The following is a 20,148-nucleotide window of genomic DNA, read 5'->3' on the forward strand; positions in this document are numbered from 1 at the left end:
ATTTGTATAGGTTGGGAAAAAATATGCTGCTTTAAAAGTGAGCTGCCAAATGTACCTGGGCAGCACACTTTGTAGATGAACTCATGCCTGGAAGGTGTCTTCATGGAGTTCTGGGTCAAATAGAAAAAAAAATAAGAAAATAGGTAATTGAGGAAGGGGCACAAACGGTCAGTAAGCTAATAGGGCCAGCCCAAAAAGAGATGTCCATAGACTTCCATGGACAAGCTTATACTATATGTTCAAGTGAGGATATTAACCCTAGATAGGTAGGTAAGGAATGAGGGTGCTGTATAATTAAATCAATGGGGAGTTGCACCATTGACAGCATTTTTTTAAACCCCTACTCTAATATACAAATGTTTATAAGAAATTACTAATTATAAAGCGATATGCCTTCACTTTATGATTGATATGGGTCTAACCACTGATCCAGAGTATAAAGCAGCTACAGTGTATATTTAGCACTGTGGCCCCTTCATAGTATTTCCCCACAGTAGCATATCATTGCTACAGCTCTCTGTGTCAGTGTTGTTAGTAGACTTTTTCAGCAACATTTTGTGGCACTACTTTTATTTTTCCTCTTGGTTTAAAGCCATCCTATCTATCAGCCTCCAGTATGCTCAATTCATTATACATTTCCTGCACAGATTCATACTAGCAATGTACTTGAAAAAGACAGTTTTACCTGACCCAACTCTGGAGCAGGCAACATACAATTGTCCATGTGAAAATCATGCAGGGTTCGAATTTATGCCAGGCACCTACAATTATTAGCTCTGGGACTTAATTAGCATATGCAAATCAGAGCTTAAGGCCTGGTTCACACGTACCATATCTGCAGCGCACTGATTGGCTGAGCGCCAGGAGACCCTGAAGCAAGCCAGAGCAGGGACCCGGTAAAATATGTACCCGGGCAGCGGGCGGTTAAGGGCGCTGACTTTGACATACTCGCAGAGGGATGACAATCTGGCTGTGAGTATGTCATCAAACTGAAGCAAATGGGAAGGTATCTGCAGCAGATCTCACAGTGAACACGCAGCGTGAAATCCGCTACGGTACGTGTGAACCTGGCCTAAAGGGGTATTCCTGTCTAGACACATTATGCCCTATCTACAGGATAAGGTGCAACTAAAAGATCATTGGGGGAGGGGGGCATGGAGCCCAACCAGCACCACTAAATTAATTCTCTATGAAGCGGCTAGAGATAGCTGCTGAAGATAGCTGAAAGATGCATTTGCCCAAGTAGAAAGTGAATGTAACAGTGACAGTGTACTAATGCGAGGACCTTGTAAGTTTACTTCTGGCAAAGATTAATAAAGATTATTCTTGAAGAAGTAGCAAAAGCCTCACAGATGACACATGTGCCTGTTCAGTGCCACATAATAGCACAGCAAAGACCGATGACCAGGAGACAGATAACCCTGGAGGCAGCCTTATAATGACTGGCAACAGTAGTTTTAATCATTCTATTCTTGTACCCAGTCTCTTATTGGTGAAACATAACCAGGTATCACTGCATATAAATATGTAACAAGTATGGCTGCCATTACAGCAGTGTCAATTGTTGTAACCCAACCATCCCACACTCATTGATATGGGAGAAGGGGATGTAAAACTATATAGCAGGATTGTCTTTCGGAAGTCTTTCCCAGAAACAGGTATAAAGAAAAACATTCTGAACTGCATTGTTTCAAGTTGACAGAAGTTAGTGGCTCTCCCTGCCGCCATCTACTTTTCAGTGGTTTCACTACCATGTTTGAAGTAATCACTTCTTTTCTTCTTATCTCCATAGACTTGGTGTCCATTCACATTATTACGATGGGATCTGGCCAGTTCTATTCTCAAAACCTGCCCCCCTATACTCAACCCTTCTAGGCTAGACAGCACCAGCTGGGCCTGGTGTGGATCAGTGTAAACCAGGAAAGCTCGGTGCTGGGCTCCCTGCCATGTGAGGTGGACAGGTGAAGCCTTCCTCTCTCGTAATAAGTTCTTCAGCTCACTGACCCGTGTAGTTGGGGGAATATTCCCTATGTAAACAGTGGTGCTGTCCTCCAGCCCTGCAGCTCCTGGGTTGCTTTTGGTGGTCAACATATGATTGGTGTGGTCCGTCCTCGCAGACATGCAAGTTGGGCTCGGGGTGGGGTTCTCTTCATTCTTCAGTGTCACATCTTTTCCAGCTCTGCGCTCAATTTGCTGAAGACTCCTCAGGATTGGAATCTTACTCATCATCTCCCTGCTTATCTGACGGATGGATAAAAAAAGGGCTTACCATTTTATGACAAGGTATGTAAAGGTTTTCATCCTCTGCATGTAAACAAATGTACTCATTCCCTTACAGCAAGCAGAGATACTCCAGTCACATGCTATTCCCCAATATAGCTGATCCCATGCTACATGACAGACTGACCTTAGACCATATGATACCCTGGGGCTTTGGACGAGTGCAGTTTGTTTTGATAACTCGTGTGGGGGTCAGAATATAGTCCACTGTCAGGTCATGGTCATCCATTAGTTCCACTGGAATATCCAGTACCTGTAAACACAACAAGAAAACAAGCATAATTTACATTAAAAACAGCATAAACTGGGGCTAGAGAAAAAAAAATATTTTGTGGAATATAGGATGTGTGGCTGATGGCAAAAAGGGCCACATGATTGATAGGGCCACACAAGCTGCACAGACTATCCAGCGATCATTCATAAAGTCTCACAAGACTGATAAAGCTTTGTAATAGGTCTGTAAAAAAAAAATCACTGATCAACAAGTGTAGTGTCCCAATATGGGTGGTCCAATAAGTCTTATGTCACCCGGGTAAAGGTACCTCTGTCAGGTGTTACACTCTGAGATGATGGGTGCCTTTAGGGTTTAACTCTTCCCTGTTTGTCAGAGCACAGCTGAAGGATGAAGGGTAAACTATATTCTTTTCTATGTTCACTGTTCAGCCAATCACAGGTGCAGGTGCCTCACAAGTTCACCAACTACACTTCTTCCCTCTTTTTTCTCTACACTGCCCCCACTAAAAGGAGATTTGACCCGGTCAAAGCTATATAAGGACAGTTAGTTCCTTGTCAGGAGTTACAGCTTTAGGCTGGATTCACACGCTGTAACTGTGCGGCTGTATTTTTTATGCGGCTGTAAATGTGCGGGTGAAACTCCGGCCGTGGGAAAAAATAGGCTCAAAACATACGGTCATTTACTTGGAAATCTGGTTCAACTAAAAATATCAAATAAAATCTTAAGAAAGTGATGCAAACACCTCTGGATGCATCTGGGAAAGCAGGGAACACAGTTTACATGAATCGCTATTACCGGGGTTTGCGATCCTCTGCACTATAGCCGATGTCTCTCATGGTTAATATATTGAATTAATAAAACACATTTTCTGTCTAATAAAGTCCCTTTTATTGTTCAATAATTAAATGTAAACGATTCCATCATTTTGCAATTAAATATACTGTTAAAATAAATATATATTTATATATATATTTATTTTTTGACAGTATATTTAATTGCACAATGATGGATTCGTTAGAATTAAATTATTGACCAACGAAACTGAATTTATTTAAACGAAAATGTGTTTTCTTAATTAAATATTAATTAGTACAGGAAACTCCATAAGCCGGTAATTCATATGCCGGCAATAGAGCATTCTGTACTAATCATCACTTAACTTTAATGAAAACATCAAATGTTTCTTCTAATTATGTTATGACAATAGCATTATTAGAAGAAACATTTAGAATTATATGTGCGCTCAGCTGATTGGCTGATCGGCTCAGCGCACATATAATGAGCCGGTCCGCAGCACAGTGGCTTCATTGTGCTGCGGACCAGCGAAGAGGACGCATCGGGGTGAGTTTGGTTTTTAACCCGGCTGGTTATAAAAATAGGGGGGACCCTATGCGTTTTTTTTTTTTAAATAAATAAATAATTAAAAAAAACCGCATAGGGTCCCCCCTATTTTTATAACCAGCCGGGTTAAAAACCAAACGACAGCAGCCTGGTAACACCAGGGTGGGAAGAGCCATTGGTTTAGGCCCTCCCCATCCTAAATCTTACCAGCCTGCTGCCGCCCGGTCCAGGAGCGCCAATTTTGACGCTCCAGGACCACTGGCACCCGGCTCTTCCCAGTACCCCTGGTGGCATTGGGTACTGGGGTAATAATAGGGGGTTAGTGTTAGCCATTTTATACCGGCTAACACTAGGCCCCGACTTAGTAATGGATTCCGTCTATTAGACGGCTTCCACTACTAAGTCTATAAAGTAAAGAAATAAAGACAAGACACAAGTTTACAAATTTTTTTATTCAAATAAAAACACCCCCACACCCCTCATTGACCATTTTATTAAAAAAAAACATTAAAAAAAACGCTGGTCATCGACGTAGTCCATGGAATCCGACGTAATCCCCAGGATACCGATATCTGAAAAACAAAAAGGGAGAAACACACAAAAACACACAAACAGGAGCACAACACCCATCATTGTGAGCGGTGTTGTGCACCTTACAGTATGCAGCATCTTTACAGATCGCTGCTTACAGTCTGGCCCCCAAGGGGTTAAGGGAGGATGTATTGCATCCCCCTTAACCCCCTGGGGGCCAGACTGATGTCAGACTGCACCCATCCCAGCAAGGAAGGGTTTAACTGACCCCCCCTTCCTTGCTGGGATGGGTGCAGTGCTGGGGAGGGGGTGGAGAGCTCTATACTCACCCCGATGTGTCCTCTTCGCTGGTCCGCAGCACAATGAAGTCACTGTGCTGCGGACCGGCTTATTATATGTGCGCTCAGCCGAACAGCCAATCAGCTGAGCGCACATATAATTCTAAATGTTTCTTCTAATAATGCTATTGTCATAACATAATTAGAAGAAACATTTGATGTTTTCATTAAAGTAAAGTGATGATTAGTACAGAATGCTCTATTGCCGGCATATGAATTACCGGCTTATAGAGCTTCCTGTACTAATTAATATTTAATGAATAAAACACATTTTCGTTGAAATAAATACAGTTTCGTTGGTCAATAATTTATTTCTAACGAATCCATCATTGTGCAATTCAATATACTGTCAAAAAATAAATATATAGATAAATATACATTTATTTATATATCTATTTTTTTTAACAGTATATTTAATTGCAAAATGATGGATTCGTTAGAAATAAATTATTGATCAATGAAAGTGTCTTGATTACAAAGAAAATGTGTTTGATTAATTTAATATATTAACTATTAGAGGCATCGGCATTCGGCATCATTGCCGGCTATTTTTGAAGTACTCCGTACGGACCGCCTGTCAATCCACGGCCGCATATTCAGCCGCAAACAATGGTCTTGTTCATTTTTTACGGGTCCGTTTACGATAGGGCCGTAGATTCATACATAGTGTGCACTGTGCAGCCGCATATCCTATACTTCCAAGCATACACACGAACCACCAAAAATACCGCCGCACAATTACAGCCGCAAATACAGCCGCACTCTTACAACGTGTGAATCGAGCCTTAGAGGGAGACTCGAGACATTACAGTACAGTTATATCGAATGACTTACAGGGGACGTCTTCTCTGATCAGAGTCCTTCCCTTTTCATCTTCTTCTCCATCTGCCCTGGGCCATTATAAGAACTTCTCCGAGCCACGAATCCACAGAATCTGCCAGAGAAACATATCCCCATCCTCATCTCAAACTGCACATCTGTATTGGCTCCTTTGTGCCCTCATTTAGTGGGTAGGCTGACTCTATGTGACCCCCTTATAGTATATGCCCCCTCTGCCTCCTTATAGATGGTCCCTCTGTGTATTCCCTCTTATAGATAGCTTCTGTATTGTCCCCCTGTGTATTCTCCCTTATAGATGGCCCATGTGTTGTCCCCTTATAGATGGCCCCTGTGTTGTTCCCCTTATAGATGGCTCCTGTATTGTCCCCCTTATAAATGCCCCCTTATGTTGTCCCATGTATAGATGCCCCTTGTGTTGGCCCCCCCTTATGTTCCCCCCCGTGTTATCCCCCTTATAGATGCCCCGTTATCCCCCTAATTATAGCTTCCCCCCAATACCACTCTTATAGATGCCCCCCCCCTAATATCCCCCTTATACATGCCCCCCTAATATCCCCCTTACACATGCCCCTCTAATATCCCCCTTACACATGCCCCCCTAATATCCCCCTTATACATGTCTCCCTAATATCCCCCTTATAGATGCCCCCCAATATCCCCCCTTATACATGCCCCCCTAATATCCCCCCAATATATGTCCCCCTAATATCTCCCTGATAGATGTCCCCCAATTATCCCCCTTATACATGCCCCCCCTGTAATCCCCTTTATTATAGATTCCCCCCAAAACCACTCTTATAGATGCCCTCTAATATCCCCCTTATACATGCCCCCCTAATATCCCCCTTACACATGCCCCCCTAATATCCCCCTTACACATGCCCCCCTAATATCCCCCTTACACATGCCCCCCTAATATCCCCCTTACACATGCCCCCCTAATATCCCCCTTACCCATGCCCCCCTAATATCCCCCTTATAGATGGCCCTCCAATATCCCCCCTTATACATGCCCCCCCCCCCATTATCTCCCTTATAGATGGTTCCCCGTGCAGATAAAAAAAAAACCTCATCTAACAAACCGTTCCCCGTCACTGCTTTCTTCTCCTCCGGGGACGGTGCTTCCGGCAAAGGGAGCGCGTGTTAGAGACAGTCCCGGATGACGCACACTTAGCTTCTTGATTCGTGCGCCGACTGGGACACTCCGGGGAGAGGAGCAGCAGCTGGGGGCCAGATTGCCTCTTGTGACCGCAAGCAGAATACTACAAGAGGGATTGGGAAGGGGAATGTCATGCCCCCTCACATTCAGTCTTCTGACCTTTGTCCTGCAGCCTATGAGAAGGAACGACGGGCCGGTACAAGCAGTGCCAGCACCTCCATTCTATGTGTATCTATGTCCAGAAGAGAACGCAGATACAGTGTTCTTTGCGAGCCCCCGCCCAGAGATCTTGGGCTGAGCGGGCGGCTGGAGGCAGTGAGCGGGGCCTCCCTGTCAGCTGAGCGGCCGCGTTGTCTACAAAAGGTCAAGAGACTGATCCTCAGTAGGACAAAGAGCCTAAGCTGACATTACCTACTGATCTTCACTCGACTACCTTGGAAGGCCTCAAGGAGTTAGCTTCACCCAGTGAAAAGCCCTGGGGATTGTACTACCAAACCTGGAACTCTCTGATATGGTTTGGCAAAGGAAGACTTCTTTCTCTACTTTCTCTTATGACTGCGAGAACAAGGATTCTTCACTACAGTACACTCAGTGGTCCTCAATGTTATCCTGGCAGAGTACATTTCTACATAGGCAAGGTCCCCAAGAAAGTCCCTTACATCGCTTCTAAGACAAGCTTTACTCTTCTTCTTAAGGCTGGGTTTACATATGTCCGGCGGTGCGGCGGCGTTTCCCTCCGGCGCAGGAGAAAAGCGCCGGAGGGAAACGCATCTTTGAACTGATCCCATTGTTTTCAATGGGATCGTTCAAAATGTGCGGCGGGAAATAGTGGCCGCCGCATCGCCGGACCGTCGGTGCGTTAGGACGCATCTTGCAGCGTCCTGGCGGACCGCCGCTCCGGTGATGCGGCGCCGCACCAATACAATGGAATAGAGCGCCGGATGCCTCGCCGGGCAGGACGCATGCCGTTCGGCACTGGCATCCGGCGTTCAGTCAAATAGTACACAAAATAAACATATATCTCCCCCTGTGTGCTCTCCCCCTCCCCTATAGTCCCCCCTTGGTCCCCCAGTAGTATATAGCCCCCCCTGTTTCTCCTCCAGTAGTATATAGCCCCCCTGTTGCCCCCCTAGTAATATTTAGCTTCCCTGTGTGCTCTCCCCCAATTAGTATACAGCATTGCTGTGCGCTCTCCCCCAATAGTATATAGCCCCCCATGTGCGCTCTCCCCCTCCCATATAGCCCCCCTGTGCACTCTCCCCCTCCCATATAGCCCCCCTGTGCGCTCTCCCCTTGTAGTATATAGCCCCCCTGTGAGCTCCCCCAAATTAGTATATAGCCCCTGTGCGCTCCCCCGCAAATCCCATTGAAAATGACAGGAAAACATACTGGGGAAAAAAATTTCAACTGATGAGCGCAACTTGTGACAACTGATGACAACTGATGGAAACTGATGGCAACTGATGGTTTTTAATGAAAAGACGGATAGAAAAACTGATGACAACTGATGCATTTTTGGCATCAGTTGTAACATCAGTTGTGGTCAGTTTTTAGGCAAAAAACGCAACTGATGCCAACTTATATATGTAAACCCAGCCTTACTCCCACTTTGACTTTGACCTATACCTGCACCTAGTGAACTGTTTGGTACTATAGCCTGTATTGCACTGAAGTTCTTTATTAAAAGTTACCATCTGGTTAAGTGCTGGACTCTTTGCTCATTTATCCACCACACCTGCACCCTCAAATTATGCTACCCCTTCAAGTGCCAGTGCCCATGTGTCTGGGGGTGGGTAATGTCACTCCTGGCCACTGTGACAAGTGCCCCAGTGTAAACACCTGCTGTATACAACCTAAGCTCCCTGGGCAATGGTACAAGGGCTTATAATACCTGACAGTCATGGACTACAGTGATCACTACGGTCTGTTCTGTCACAGCGCCCATTGCCTTCATCATTGCATACTCCATATCTGCAAAGCCTTCTCCTTTCCCAATTCTCCAGCCTGAAAAAGAAACAGGGAAGCACGTCAAATCCAGCCTTAAGATCACAAAACCTCCGTCCCTAGTAGCACTACTATTCTGTGCAGTCACAGGAAATCTGAAGATAAAGTAATGCACTCACTACTGTAGTACCCCATCTTTTTTGTGGGGTGATAGGGACAAGTGTTGAATGGAAAGCCCGATCTGTTTGGGTTTGGCGATGTTCTTTGGCGATAATTGAATTTGACTGCCCATGGCCGCAGAAGTTGGATGCCGCCCTAGGGAGTCCTGGATACAGCCTACAACCTATGTTTTCCACAATTTTCTAGGGCTGCTTTTAATCTTTGAAGCCACAGTGAGTCAAATGCTGACAGTTTGGGTTCAGAAAATATTGCCAAACCTAACACTTGTGCCTAGCCGCTCAAAACTAATAGGGACATACCGGCCTAATGGGACAAGCACTCTCTTGTGTGTGTGTGTGTGTGTGTGTGTGTGTGTGTGTGTGTGTGTGTGTGTGCGACATGAAAACTTTCCTGGGTGCTGGGTCCCTAACTGCTGCCTTATTGTGCTAAGAACTCCCCTTCTCATATATAAGAATCAGTTCACCTTTCTCTGACACAGCAACAGATCCTACAACCACCAGATCCACCTGCACTGCAGAATCCAGGCCCAATGGGATGCTAAAATCCTTCACACCCTGCAGTGGTAAGAAGAAAAAGCACTTGACTGACATCAAGACTAAGATACTTTATAACAGGTACACAGAAATTATAATATGGAGGAAGAAAACAGAGAGCTATGGCAAACTGGTGAGAAGAAAGAGGAGGAAGAATAAAAGTGAAAGTTGTTGAGGGTGTAGTGTCCCAGAGCAGGAGTACTCCACGTCCCGGCACAACCTGTCATCAGGTATCTCTATGTATGTGTTACACTCTGGGCTGTAGCTTGCTATCTGTTATTTCACCACCTGGTGTCTCATTCCCACTATACACTGGTGGTTTGCTGAAGGTTTAATTGAGCATTATTATCTGTTGTCCAATTCCTAGACTGGGTACCACACAGTTTTAGGCCTAATTCTTTCTAGTAGCTTCCCCGCCAATGGGAGCTTAGTCCAGCCAACCACTACCTAAGGCCCTGTTTCTTCCTTGGTGGGGAGGACTAGTGGTTGTTATAGAGAAAGGAGTTCTAGCTAGTGTGTGTGTTCCTCCTGTTAGGCAGTTACTCCACCTTTAGGTTTTAGCCCTGCACAATCTCTGGGACACCTTGGGGGAGATTTATCAAACTGCTGTAAAGCAGAATTGTCTTAGTTGCCTCTAGCAACCAGATTCCACTTTTCATTCCTCACAAAGTCTTTGAAAAATCAAAGGTGGAATCCGATTGGTTGCTATGGGCAACTAAGACAATTCTACCTTACACCAGTTTGATAAATCTCCCCCCTTGTGTACATCAGGGCTAACATTATCTAAACAAGTGAGGATGTTCCAGGAGCAGAAAAGCAAAGTGCAAGTTAAGCTGACGTACTCTGTTGATTTTCATCCAGCCATCTCTGTAACCTTGAGTGGCTAGCTACACCTGGTTGTGCAAGCCCGGGATTCGTACTACCAGACCTTGCACTCTGGGAGCTCTTTTAGCAGAAGCGGTATCTGTTAGCGCAGACATGGAGCTGTATATAGAGCTGTGGATGGTGCTGCAGTGAAGCCCCGGACTTTGGTACAGGCACTGCCACAACAATAAAAACTGAAGAGGTATTGTTTAGAGATGAGCGAACCTCGAGCATGCTCGAGTCCATCCGAACCCGAACTTTCGCTATTTGATTAGCGGTGGCTGCTGAAGTTAGATAAAGCCCTAAGGCTACGTGGAAAACATGGATATAGTCATTGGCTGTATCCATGTTTTCCAGACAACCTTAGAGCTTTATCCAAGTTCAGTAGCCCCCGCTAATCAAATGCCGAACGTTCGGGTTCGGATGGACTCGAACCCGAACCCGGTTCGCTCATCTCTAGTATTGTTCTTCATTTGGTAGATTGTAAGAGAAGCTGTAATCCAGGGATGATGTTCCTGCAGTCTAGCTGGAAGTTTTAGTTGTATGTCGCGCGGCAGAGTGATGTAGCCAACCTTGCGGCCACACTGGGACTTAAAATGAATGTACCACTAGGCACATTGCTTTGTGTTTTTACATGAACAGACCAGCGCCGTCGCAGGGATGCCGATGCTGTGGTCCTTTTTTTTTTTTAAGCGCCGCCCAGTTCCCACACACAGCGCCGGTCTTTTCTCAGGTACCTGCCAGCCCCCAGTGTGACGATCTCCCGTCCCCTCTGTGACGCGGCTCTATTGATTTAACTGGAGTTGCTTCAAAGAGGGGAGGGGGTTTTGTCACACTGGGGGCCCCAGTGCATTGATGCCAGGCCAGTGCTTGGTAATAGACCGACAGCAGTTCAAAATCCGGTCAGTTTATGTAAAAAACACAAACTGATGTACCTAGTGATACATTCACTTTAAGGTCAGCCCTGGCAATAAAACGCCCAGCAGCCCACATACCATAGCCTCCCCCACATATCATAGATAACAATAGCGGTGTACAATACACCGCTAGCCAGGGCCATCTCAACAGCGTTCTGGGCACCTGGATAGAGCTGTGAACTGGCTGTAGCAAATTCTGCTTCATTTAGCCATGTTCCACACTACTCCCCTAAATATGTTAACTCCACCATAAGCACCTAAAGAGAATGATATAACATAAACCGCTGTGGATTTGATGTTGCATACTTACACATTTATTTCAAGCGATTAAATCAGCAGCATCAAATCCACAATGGACTAGGAATAAATGTGCCATTAAAGAGTATCTGTGAGATCCATAACAAGTACACCACTGTACATCCCAGCAGACAGGTGTGGGGGAGATAGCAGTGACCGGACCTTTAGTCCAGTGTAAACTTCTACAATCATCCGTTTTAATTACCAACTGAAGTGTCATAGAGGCGGTACGGCTGCTGTTGTGACAGCAGCCGCTGTCAGCCGCCAGAGGGGTGGAGAGTAGGTTCTGGCAGATGTGCATAATATAAGGGGCAAAGTAACCTTAAAGGCCACGTTTTTAAGGGGAGGGACCGCTTGGCCTGTGTAGCATATGCCCCCTCAGCCCAGCCTGCACCTGGCAGAGGCTAAGCGAATAACGCAATGGGCAGCCGTGCTGTTCTCTCAGACTCAACCACTGTAGAGGGACAGTGAAAATGTTCACTGGTACAGGTGGCCACGTCCTACTGACTGGCAATCTGGGCAGCCCAGCGGGCATTTGCTCGGTGAGCCAGATTACTTACAGCTCTTTTGTCAATGGGCATCTGCATAAGATAAAACATCTTTGACCTCAGGATGCTTCCTAGTCACTGGCTGAGGGTATGTGGGTGCCAATGATGTTGTGCATGCAGTATAGACCAACACACCAGGACTCATAGGTTGTTGCAGCATAATGGGTAAGGTTTTCTAAACAATAGTATTATAATGGAGACGTAGATATTTTAAACAGTAACTGCAGGAGTTACCCTTGAGGAGTGTGGATGTCTTGTAGAGCAACTGCTGAGATATTAAACGCAGACCTTATCAGAACTTATCCTCACAATGTGAACTGGGTTCAGAAGCAGTGAAAAGGCAAAAACTTTGTTTATTGGCTTTACTCTCTTTTACAGACTCGCATGAGCAAAGCTGAAAATCATGTGGCTGTGTAAAAAGCCAGATAAGTAGACAAAAGTCCTTCAGGGCCTGTTAAAACTGTACACAGGATATTTGAGACCTCTACATTGTAGCCTTTAGTGGTACACACAATCCTAGTCAGTTTTAGCAACTTGCTTTTACTCTACTTTGAGATACTAAACTCTGAGACTGTAAACCCTTTCAGACCAAGAAAATAGAAAAATCTGGGTATTTATAGGCTACCAATTTGGGGTAATTTGACTAAAGTCTCACAGTGATTGGCTTTAGCCCTAATAAGTTCAACTGGCTAGAACAGAGAGATTACTAGAAGGTTCTAAGGAATTCTAGCACATTTAAGACACTAGTGTAGGCTACCAGTGGTGGCAGCAGAAAGCAAAGGTGAATCTTCCATAATAGGGTTAACTCCATTCTTACAAATTCATAACTAGAAAAGTGCAGAAGGACAATTTTGCAAAGCATTATACATACAGTACAACATGATCATGTGATCTTTCATTAAACAAAACATAATATATGAATAAGCAGTGACCATCTTAATAATAAAGTCTCCAAAGTCTTAAAGCGTAACTGTCATTTCAGGGTCATTTTTCTGAAAACAATAAATATCAATAGTACAAGTGATTTTAAGAAACTCTGTAATAGGTTTTATATACCAAATTAGTTTATTTCTGTATTGAAAAAGCTTTTTTCCCGACTTCAGAAGAAGCAGGATTTCTGAGTCCATTATGCTCTATGGAGAGGGGAGGGGTTGAGAGGAGTGAGTGAGCCTTTCATGTCTCTTCTTCCTGCTCACTTATCTCCCTCGGCCCCTCCCCTCTCCATTGGATATAATAGACACAGTAGAACCCGTCTTCACTTGCTTCTCTATAATGAAGACAGATTTGCCTGAAGTGAGGGGGGAGGCTGGAAAATTGCTTTTTGAGTACAGAAAGTATTTTTGCCTAATAAAACATAATATAGAGTTTCTTAAAATTGTCTATACTAATGATTTCTGCAGTAAAAAAGAAAAGGACAGTTACACTTTAAGTCATTAGTTAGCTGGATCATCTCTTTAAACATACAAAGCTTTATCGACCATGTAGCCACTCACCTGTGAGGTGGAGCAGATCCTCAAGATCTCTTTACTAGCACCTGGAGGTGGAGTGATCTGGTTAAAGAGTCCAGTTCTCAGCCTGGGAGTTGGAACCAGCAATGTTTTATTGGCCTGTGGGTAACAGACAGAAGATACCCATCAAGTCCAGCAGTGACATAAAGATCAGGGGTGAACTGTGGATAAAGATGGGCTCTGGAGCTGATTCTACCTGCAGAGCTGACAAGCGGACACCTTCCAAGGGTTTATCAGGATCCACTTTAATTTCCCTCGCCTTAACGAAAAACTCCAGAGACGTTACCCTTTGACTTGCCCTGTGAGATGCCTGGAGGAGCAGAGGAAGAACAATTACTTACTTGTAGAGTGAGGTAACGTGCGTTCTTCTGCGGAGTGTCAGGATTTATCTTAACCATCTTCGCGGTCTGAAAATCCTGCAAGGTCGTTAATCGCTCACAAGCCTGTGCTGCCCCCTGCACACCAAGAGGAGGGTCAGATCACTGGGGTACACCAAAAACTGGGGCACAAATACAGTGGAGTTCAAAGTGTCCAGGACAGAAGGCCTATTTTTTTAATAAACATAAGTGTGCAGTATGATATACACAAGTAAGTTAATTATGTTGGCAGACATTGGCAATGTCAGATTCATCAAGAAGGAATGACAACGGCACTCACAGGAGCTTAAATACACCATGGATGCTTTATTTCAGGGATCAATACATAAAGCATAGCAGGTGTTTCCACAAGTGAGAGTTAAAGGAGAAGTCCGGGGTAAGCTTTCTTCAAAATGCTGGAAAGGGAGAGGATAAAAGAAATTATGTTTTCTAACCACCCCTGCTCCAGCGCTGGTGGACGTGCATCGCCACTCCGGTCCCCAGACCCTTCCTGGCCTGAGCCGGTACCAGAGTGGCAGTATGTGGCCACCAGTGCTGGAGTGGGGGAGGTAGCAGCATGTTATTTCTTTTATGCTCCCCAGCACCTTTTAAAAAAATAGCTTTGCCCTGACTTCTCCTTTTAGCTCCAGTGAGTGCCATTGTCATTCTTTCTTCTTGATTACTCTATTTGCCCCTGTTTGGTCGAGACAACGGGTAGATCCGCAGCAGTCAGTGTCAGCGCTTCTATGTGTGAACTGATGTGCAATGTTGCAGTCTCCTTGGGAGGGTGGTAGAGCTGGCAAATGATCTTAAATCATTACATGGGTCATTTAAATAAAATTACTTCACCCCGGACAAGACAAGATTGTCAGTGGGAAAATTTGAATGGCTTACGGTAATTTCTAGTAGAAAGGTTGTAATCTTTAGCCCACACTTATTTTTGTGCTACAATGTACCACTCACTCCACTTCTTCATGAGGCTTGCAACTAGTAATACATTTAATGCACTCCAATGATCCTCAGTTTAACCCTTCCATTTTAAGAAATAGAACATGGCTATATAAGAGTTTGTTTTCCTGTTTACAAATAAAAGGAAATGATGTTACAGGTAAAACCCCCTCAAAAGACAAGGGGGCACTGCCTCCGCCTGGAGAAAAGAAGATTCAATCTCCGGAGGGAGACGACAAGCCTTCTTTACCATGAAAACAGTCAATCTGTGGAAAAGTCACAGCAAAAACAGTGGAGGGCTTTAAAACAGGCTTAGACAGGTTCTTAGAGCAAAATAACATTGAAGAGGTTGTCCAGGCAAAACTAACTCGTGCCTACCTGAGGCTGTATTCATAACAAAGAAGCTGGGGCCCGATACAGAGATATGCAGGGGTACGGAGGTCGGACCCTCCATGATCTTTTACTTGTCCCCTATTCTGTGGGTAGGGGACAATATAAAGAGATAGACCAACCGACGTTAAAAAAAAACAAAACAGCAGGCTGGGGGTGGGTCAGAAAAAAACCAACAAGTAAACTCACCCGCCCCCGTGCCTCCATTGTGCAGCTCCAGGGTCTGGAGTACCTGACTGTGAACCTCATGTCTATCCTGGATACAATTGTAACAGGTTTTCAGCCCACCAGCTAATGGCCCTGAGAGATATTCATACATATGATGGAAACACTCTCCACGTACCTTGAAGTTTGGTATCCGGTGATGTACGGGTCGTGGAAAATCTGCAAGATTATTGTCTTCTATATAATCCCAAACCTTTTGCCGAATGTCCCATTTAGTGCATCCTAAAAAGAGAGAAATGGGGAAATTAACCAATCAGATCCTGCTGGTGATGAAGGGGGCATAGTTATCAATGAAAACCACAAGGGGCAGTACTGGTCCACATTCTTTATTGTGGGTGGGTTAGGGAATCAAATCTTAAAGGGGTACTCCAACATCAGGTAATAAACATAAACTTGTTGCAGAAGCATTGATTAGTTCTGTTGTGCTTCCTGGTTGAGCAGTTGCTCATTACTACCAGTCCCAGAAAGTCCCAGAATGCACTGCTTTCCCTCAGCTGTTTACTACAATTCTCCCACCCCCAGCACTCATGCCAGTTCCCAGCCCAAAGCTGTTGCAGAAAATCTCATTTCACTGCAGACTACCATTCATAACAAGACAGCATGTTGTAATCCCCCCTCACTGTCCCTAAATGTACCAATAAAGATATATATGACAGGGAGATGGTTATTTTGGCTTTAGTGGCTGGTCAGAGATGGTGACATGATTCAAGGGGAGGGTGAGAAGCAACATGCTTGCTGTACTAATGGTGCAGTGCGGAAAGGGGGGGGGCGCTCCTTTTGGCGTATACCTTTATTTACCTTATAGGTGATTGGTGGTCTACTACACTTTCCTAGGCAGTACGACAGGAAACATGTATCATACAATTTATTCTTTACAGGATGCATTTATGGCTGCAATACTGTAAGCATAGTACAGATGTCAATCAGTGGCAGACTTTTTGGGATGAGCCCCCATGTATACCTTCAGCATAACTATAAAGATAATGTGAACAGAGCCTTTCTATGTTGTGTTATCACTATGTTACTGTACCCTGTATAAGGTATAGGCTCTGAGCACAGAGCTGTGTTATCACTATGTTACTGTACCCTGTATAAGGTATAGGCTCTGAGCTGTTATCACTATGTTACTGTACCCTGTATAAGGTATAGGTTCTGAGCACAGAGCTGTGTTATCACTATGTTACTGTGCCCTGTATAAGGTATAGGCTCGGAGCACATAGCTGTGTTATCACTGTTACTGTACCCGGTATAAGTTATAGGCTCTGAGCTGTTATCACTATGTTACTGTGCCCTGTATAAGGTATAGGCTCTGAGCTGTCATCACTATGTTACTGTACCCTGTATAAGGTATAGGCTCTGAGCTGTTATCACTATGTTACTGTGCCCTGTATAAGGTATAGGCTCTGAGCTGTCATCGCTATGTTACTGTACCCTGTATAAGGTATAGGCTCTGAGCTGTTATCACTATGTTACTGTGCCCTGTATAAGGTATAGGCTCTGAGCTGTCATCACTATGTTACTGTATCCTGTATACAGGGGCGGTCTTGGCATTTCTGGGGCCCCAAGCGAAGTTATGTCTGCCCCCCCCCCCTCGACACGCATTCCAAAACAATAGACCGCTGTGTGTTACCCCCAGTAGTATATACCCCTTGCGTGCTACCGCCAGTAATATATACCCCTTGTGTCCTGCCCCCAGTAGTATATACCCCTTGATTGCTTCCCCCAGTAGTATATAGACCCCTGTGTTCCCCCAGTTATATACAGCCCCCGTGTGCTCCCCCAGAAGTATATAGACCTCCTGTGTGCTGCCCCAGTTGTATATAGACCCCCCTGTGTGCTGCCCCCAGTTGTATATACCCCCTGTGTGCTCCCCCACTAGTATATAGGTCCCCTGTGTGCTCCCTCAGGGGTATTTAGCCCCCCTGTGTGCTCCCACACTTGGATATAGACCTCCTGTGTGCTCCTCCACTTGGATATAGACCCCTGTGTGCTCCTCCAGTAGTATATAAACCCCCTGTGTGGTTCCCCTAGTAGTATATAGACCCCCTGTGTGCCCCACCAGTATTATATAGACTCCTTGTGTGCTGCCCCATTAGTATACAGACCCCTGTGTGCTCCCCCAGTTATATATAGACCACCTGTGTGCCTCACAAGTAGTATATAGACCCCCTGTATGTTTCCCCAGTAGTATATAGACCCCCTGTGTGCCCCACCAGTAGTATATAGACCCCTGTGTGCTCCCCCAGTAGTACATAGCCCCCCTGTGTGCTCCCCCACTTGGATATAGACCTCCTGTGTGCTCTCCAAGTTGTATATAGACCCCATTCTGCTGCCCCAAGTAGTATATAGACCCCCTGTGTGCTGACCCCAGTAGTATATAGACCTTTCTGTGAAGCCCCAGTAGTCTATAGCCCCCCTGTGTGCTCCCCCCATTTATATAGACCCCCGATGTGCACTCCCCCAGTTATACTGTGTGCTCCCCCTCCCATATAGTATATAACACAATAAAACAAACACTTACACTCACCTGGGTCCGGGCGTCTCCTCTTCTCTTCACTCTTGTGGCCGCAGGAAGGGTTTTCCCTGCGATCACAAGAGGCCGCACTCCTTTTGTCCTGTCGCCGATTCTCCAGTGATGTCACTGGAGCACCGGCACCACAAGGACAGAGCGGCCACTTGTGACCGCAGGGAAAACACTTCCTGCAGCCACAAGAGTGACTGACAGGAAGGGAGCCAATGTCTCCCGTCCTGTCAGTGCTGCTGCATGTAACTATGAGTGCTCATAGTTACAGTTCAGATGGCAGCAGCGAGCGGGGCAGCGGCCCTGTTCAGCGGTCTTGAGCACAAGAGCGGGGTGTGGGGGCCCCCCTGGATGTTGGGGGCCCCAAGCGATCGCTTGGGGTGCTTGGTGCCAAAGACCGCCACTGCCTGTATAAGGTTTAGGCTCTGAGCTGTCATCACTATGTTACTATACCCTGTATAAGGTATAGGCTCTGAGCTGTTATCTTTATGTTACTGTACCCGGTATAAGTTATAGGCTCTGAGCACAGAGCTGTGTTATCACTATGTTACTGTACCCTGTATAAGGTATAGGCTCGGAGCACAGAGCTGTGTTATCACTGTTACTGTACCCTGTATAAGTTATAGGCTCTGAGCTGTTATCACTATGTTACTGTGCCCTGTATAAGGTATAGGCTCTGAGCTGTCATCACTATGTTACTGTACCCTGTATAAGGTATAGGCTCTGAGCTGTTATCACTATGTTACTGTACCCTGTATAAGGTATAGGCTCGGAGCACAGAGCTGTGTTATCACTATGTTACTGTACCCGGTATAAGTTATAGGCTCTGAGCTGTCATCACTATGTTACTGTACCCGGTATAAGTTATAGGCTCTGAGCTGTCATCACTATGTTACTGTACCCTGTATAAGGTATAGGCTCTGAGCACAGAGCTGTGTTATCACTGTTACTGTACCCTGTATAAGGTATAGGCTCTGAGCTGTTATCACTATGTTACTGTACCCTGTATAAGGTATAGGCTCTGAGCTGTTATCACTATGTTACTGTACCCTGTATAAGGTATAGGCTCTGAGCACAGAGCTGTGTTATCAGTTACTGTACCCTGTATAAGGTATAGTTTCGGAGCACAGAGCTGGGTTATCACTATGTTACTGTACCCTGTACCCTGTATAAGGTATAGGCTCTGAGCACATTATGTGAACATGGTGCATACACTAACCATAGCCATGGACTTACTGGTAAGTGCTGCCATACCTTCTTACTACAATACAGCAGGTGAAACAACCCCCCTATAATAATAAGGTATACCATGAGGCATATGCAGTGAGGTGAGAGGGACACTCCATGTTAGTGCCACTCACCCGCTCTAAGTTTGATCACAGGCTCCATGTTCAGCTGATCGGCTGCTCCTTACACAACAGCTGCACATTCCACGTGTCTTCTCAGTGTGTAAGGCAGCCCAGAGAGGTCAAACTAGTGAGTAAAGCACAGTCTCTCCGATTTCATAGCTGTCAGTCATCACAGTACATCTTATGGTTACCAGGAGACTGGTATGTTAGGCCGGGTTTACATTTGTCCGGCGGTGCGGCGGCGTTTCCCTCCGGCGCATGAGAAAAGCGCCGGAGGGAAACGCATTATTGAACTGATCCCATTGTTTTCAATGGGATCGTTCAATATATGCGGCGTGCAAAAAGTGCTGCCGCACCGCCGGACCGACCGCACGGGAGAACGCAGCATGCAGCGTCTTCCCGTGCGGCCCGCAAGGCTGTGCGGCGCCGCAGCCACTGAAGTGAATGGAGCGCCGGGTGATGACGGATGCTGTATGCACTCGTCCGGCTCTAGCCTCCGGCGCTGCGAGAAGAGGCTCTCTGGCCGCACACCAAAGCCCCAACGTGGGATTGGGGTAGTGTGTGTTGGGGTCAAGGTGTGTGTGTGTGTGTGGGGGGTCAAGGTGTGTGTGTGTGTGGGGGGGGGGGGGGGGGGGTCAAGGTGTGTGTGTGTGTGGGGGGGGGGTCAAGGTGTGTGTGTGGGGGGGGGGGGGTCAAGGTGTGTGTGTGGGGGGGGGGGGGGGTCAAGGTGTGTGTGTGGGGGGGGGGGGGTCAAGGTGTGTGTGTGTGGGGGGGGGGGTCAAGGTGTGTGTGGGGGGGGGGGGGTCAAGGTGTGTGTGTGTGGGGGGGGGTCAAGGTGTGTGTG

The 20,148-nt window shown here is 45.9% G+C and overlaps 1 protein-coding gene across 2 annotated transcripts; it reads right to left on the reverse strand.

The window, feature by feature from the left end:
* Positions 1-480: 480 nt before the first annotated feature.
* On the reverse strand, positions 481-19,616 carry MTHFSD (methenyltetrahydrofolate synthetase domain containing). 2 transcript variants are annotated; one of them, XM_069968607.1, is made up of 8 exons: positions 19,317-19,616; positions 15,553-15,656; positions 13,712-13,825; positions 13,501-13,614; positions 9,312-9,402; positions 8,616-8,728; positions 2,408-2,533; positions 481-2,241 (listed from the first exon to the last, which is right to left on the reverse strand). In XM_069968607.1, the coding sequence occupies exons 1-8, from the start codon at positions 19,342-19,344 to the stop codon at positions 1,729-1,731; spliced, it is 1,203 nt and encodes a 400-aa protein (XP_069824708.1). In that variant the 5' UTR covers positions 19,345-19,616; the 3' UTR covers positions 481-1,728. The 2 variants fall into 2 exon arrangements, with proteins under 2 accessions (XP_069824708.1, XP_069824709.1); XM_069968608.1 differs by lacking the exon at positions 13,712-13,825 and adding an exon at positions 13,857-13,970.
* Between the last annotated feature and the right edge of the window lie 532 nt (positions 19,617-20,148).

This window comes from Dendropsophus ebraccatus, chromosome 4 (assembly GCF_027789765.1).
Source record: "Dendropsophus ebraccatus isolate aDenEbr1 chromosome 4, aDenEbr1.pat, whole genome shotgun sequence".
Taxonomy (NCBI): Eukaryota; Metazoa; Chordata; class Amphibia; order Anura; family Hylidae; genus Dendropsophus; species Dendropsophus ebraccatus.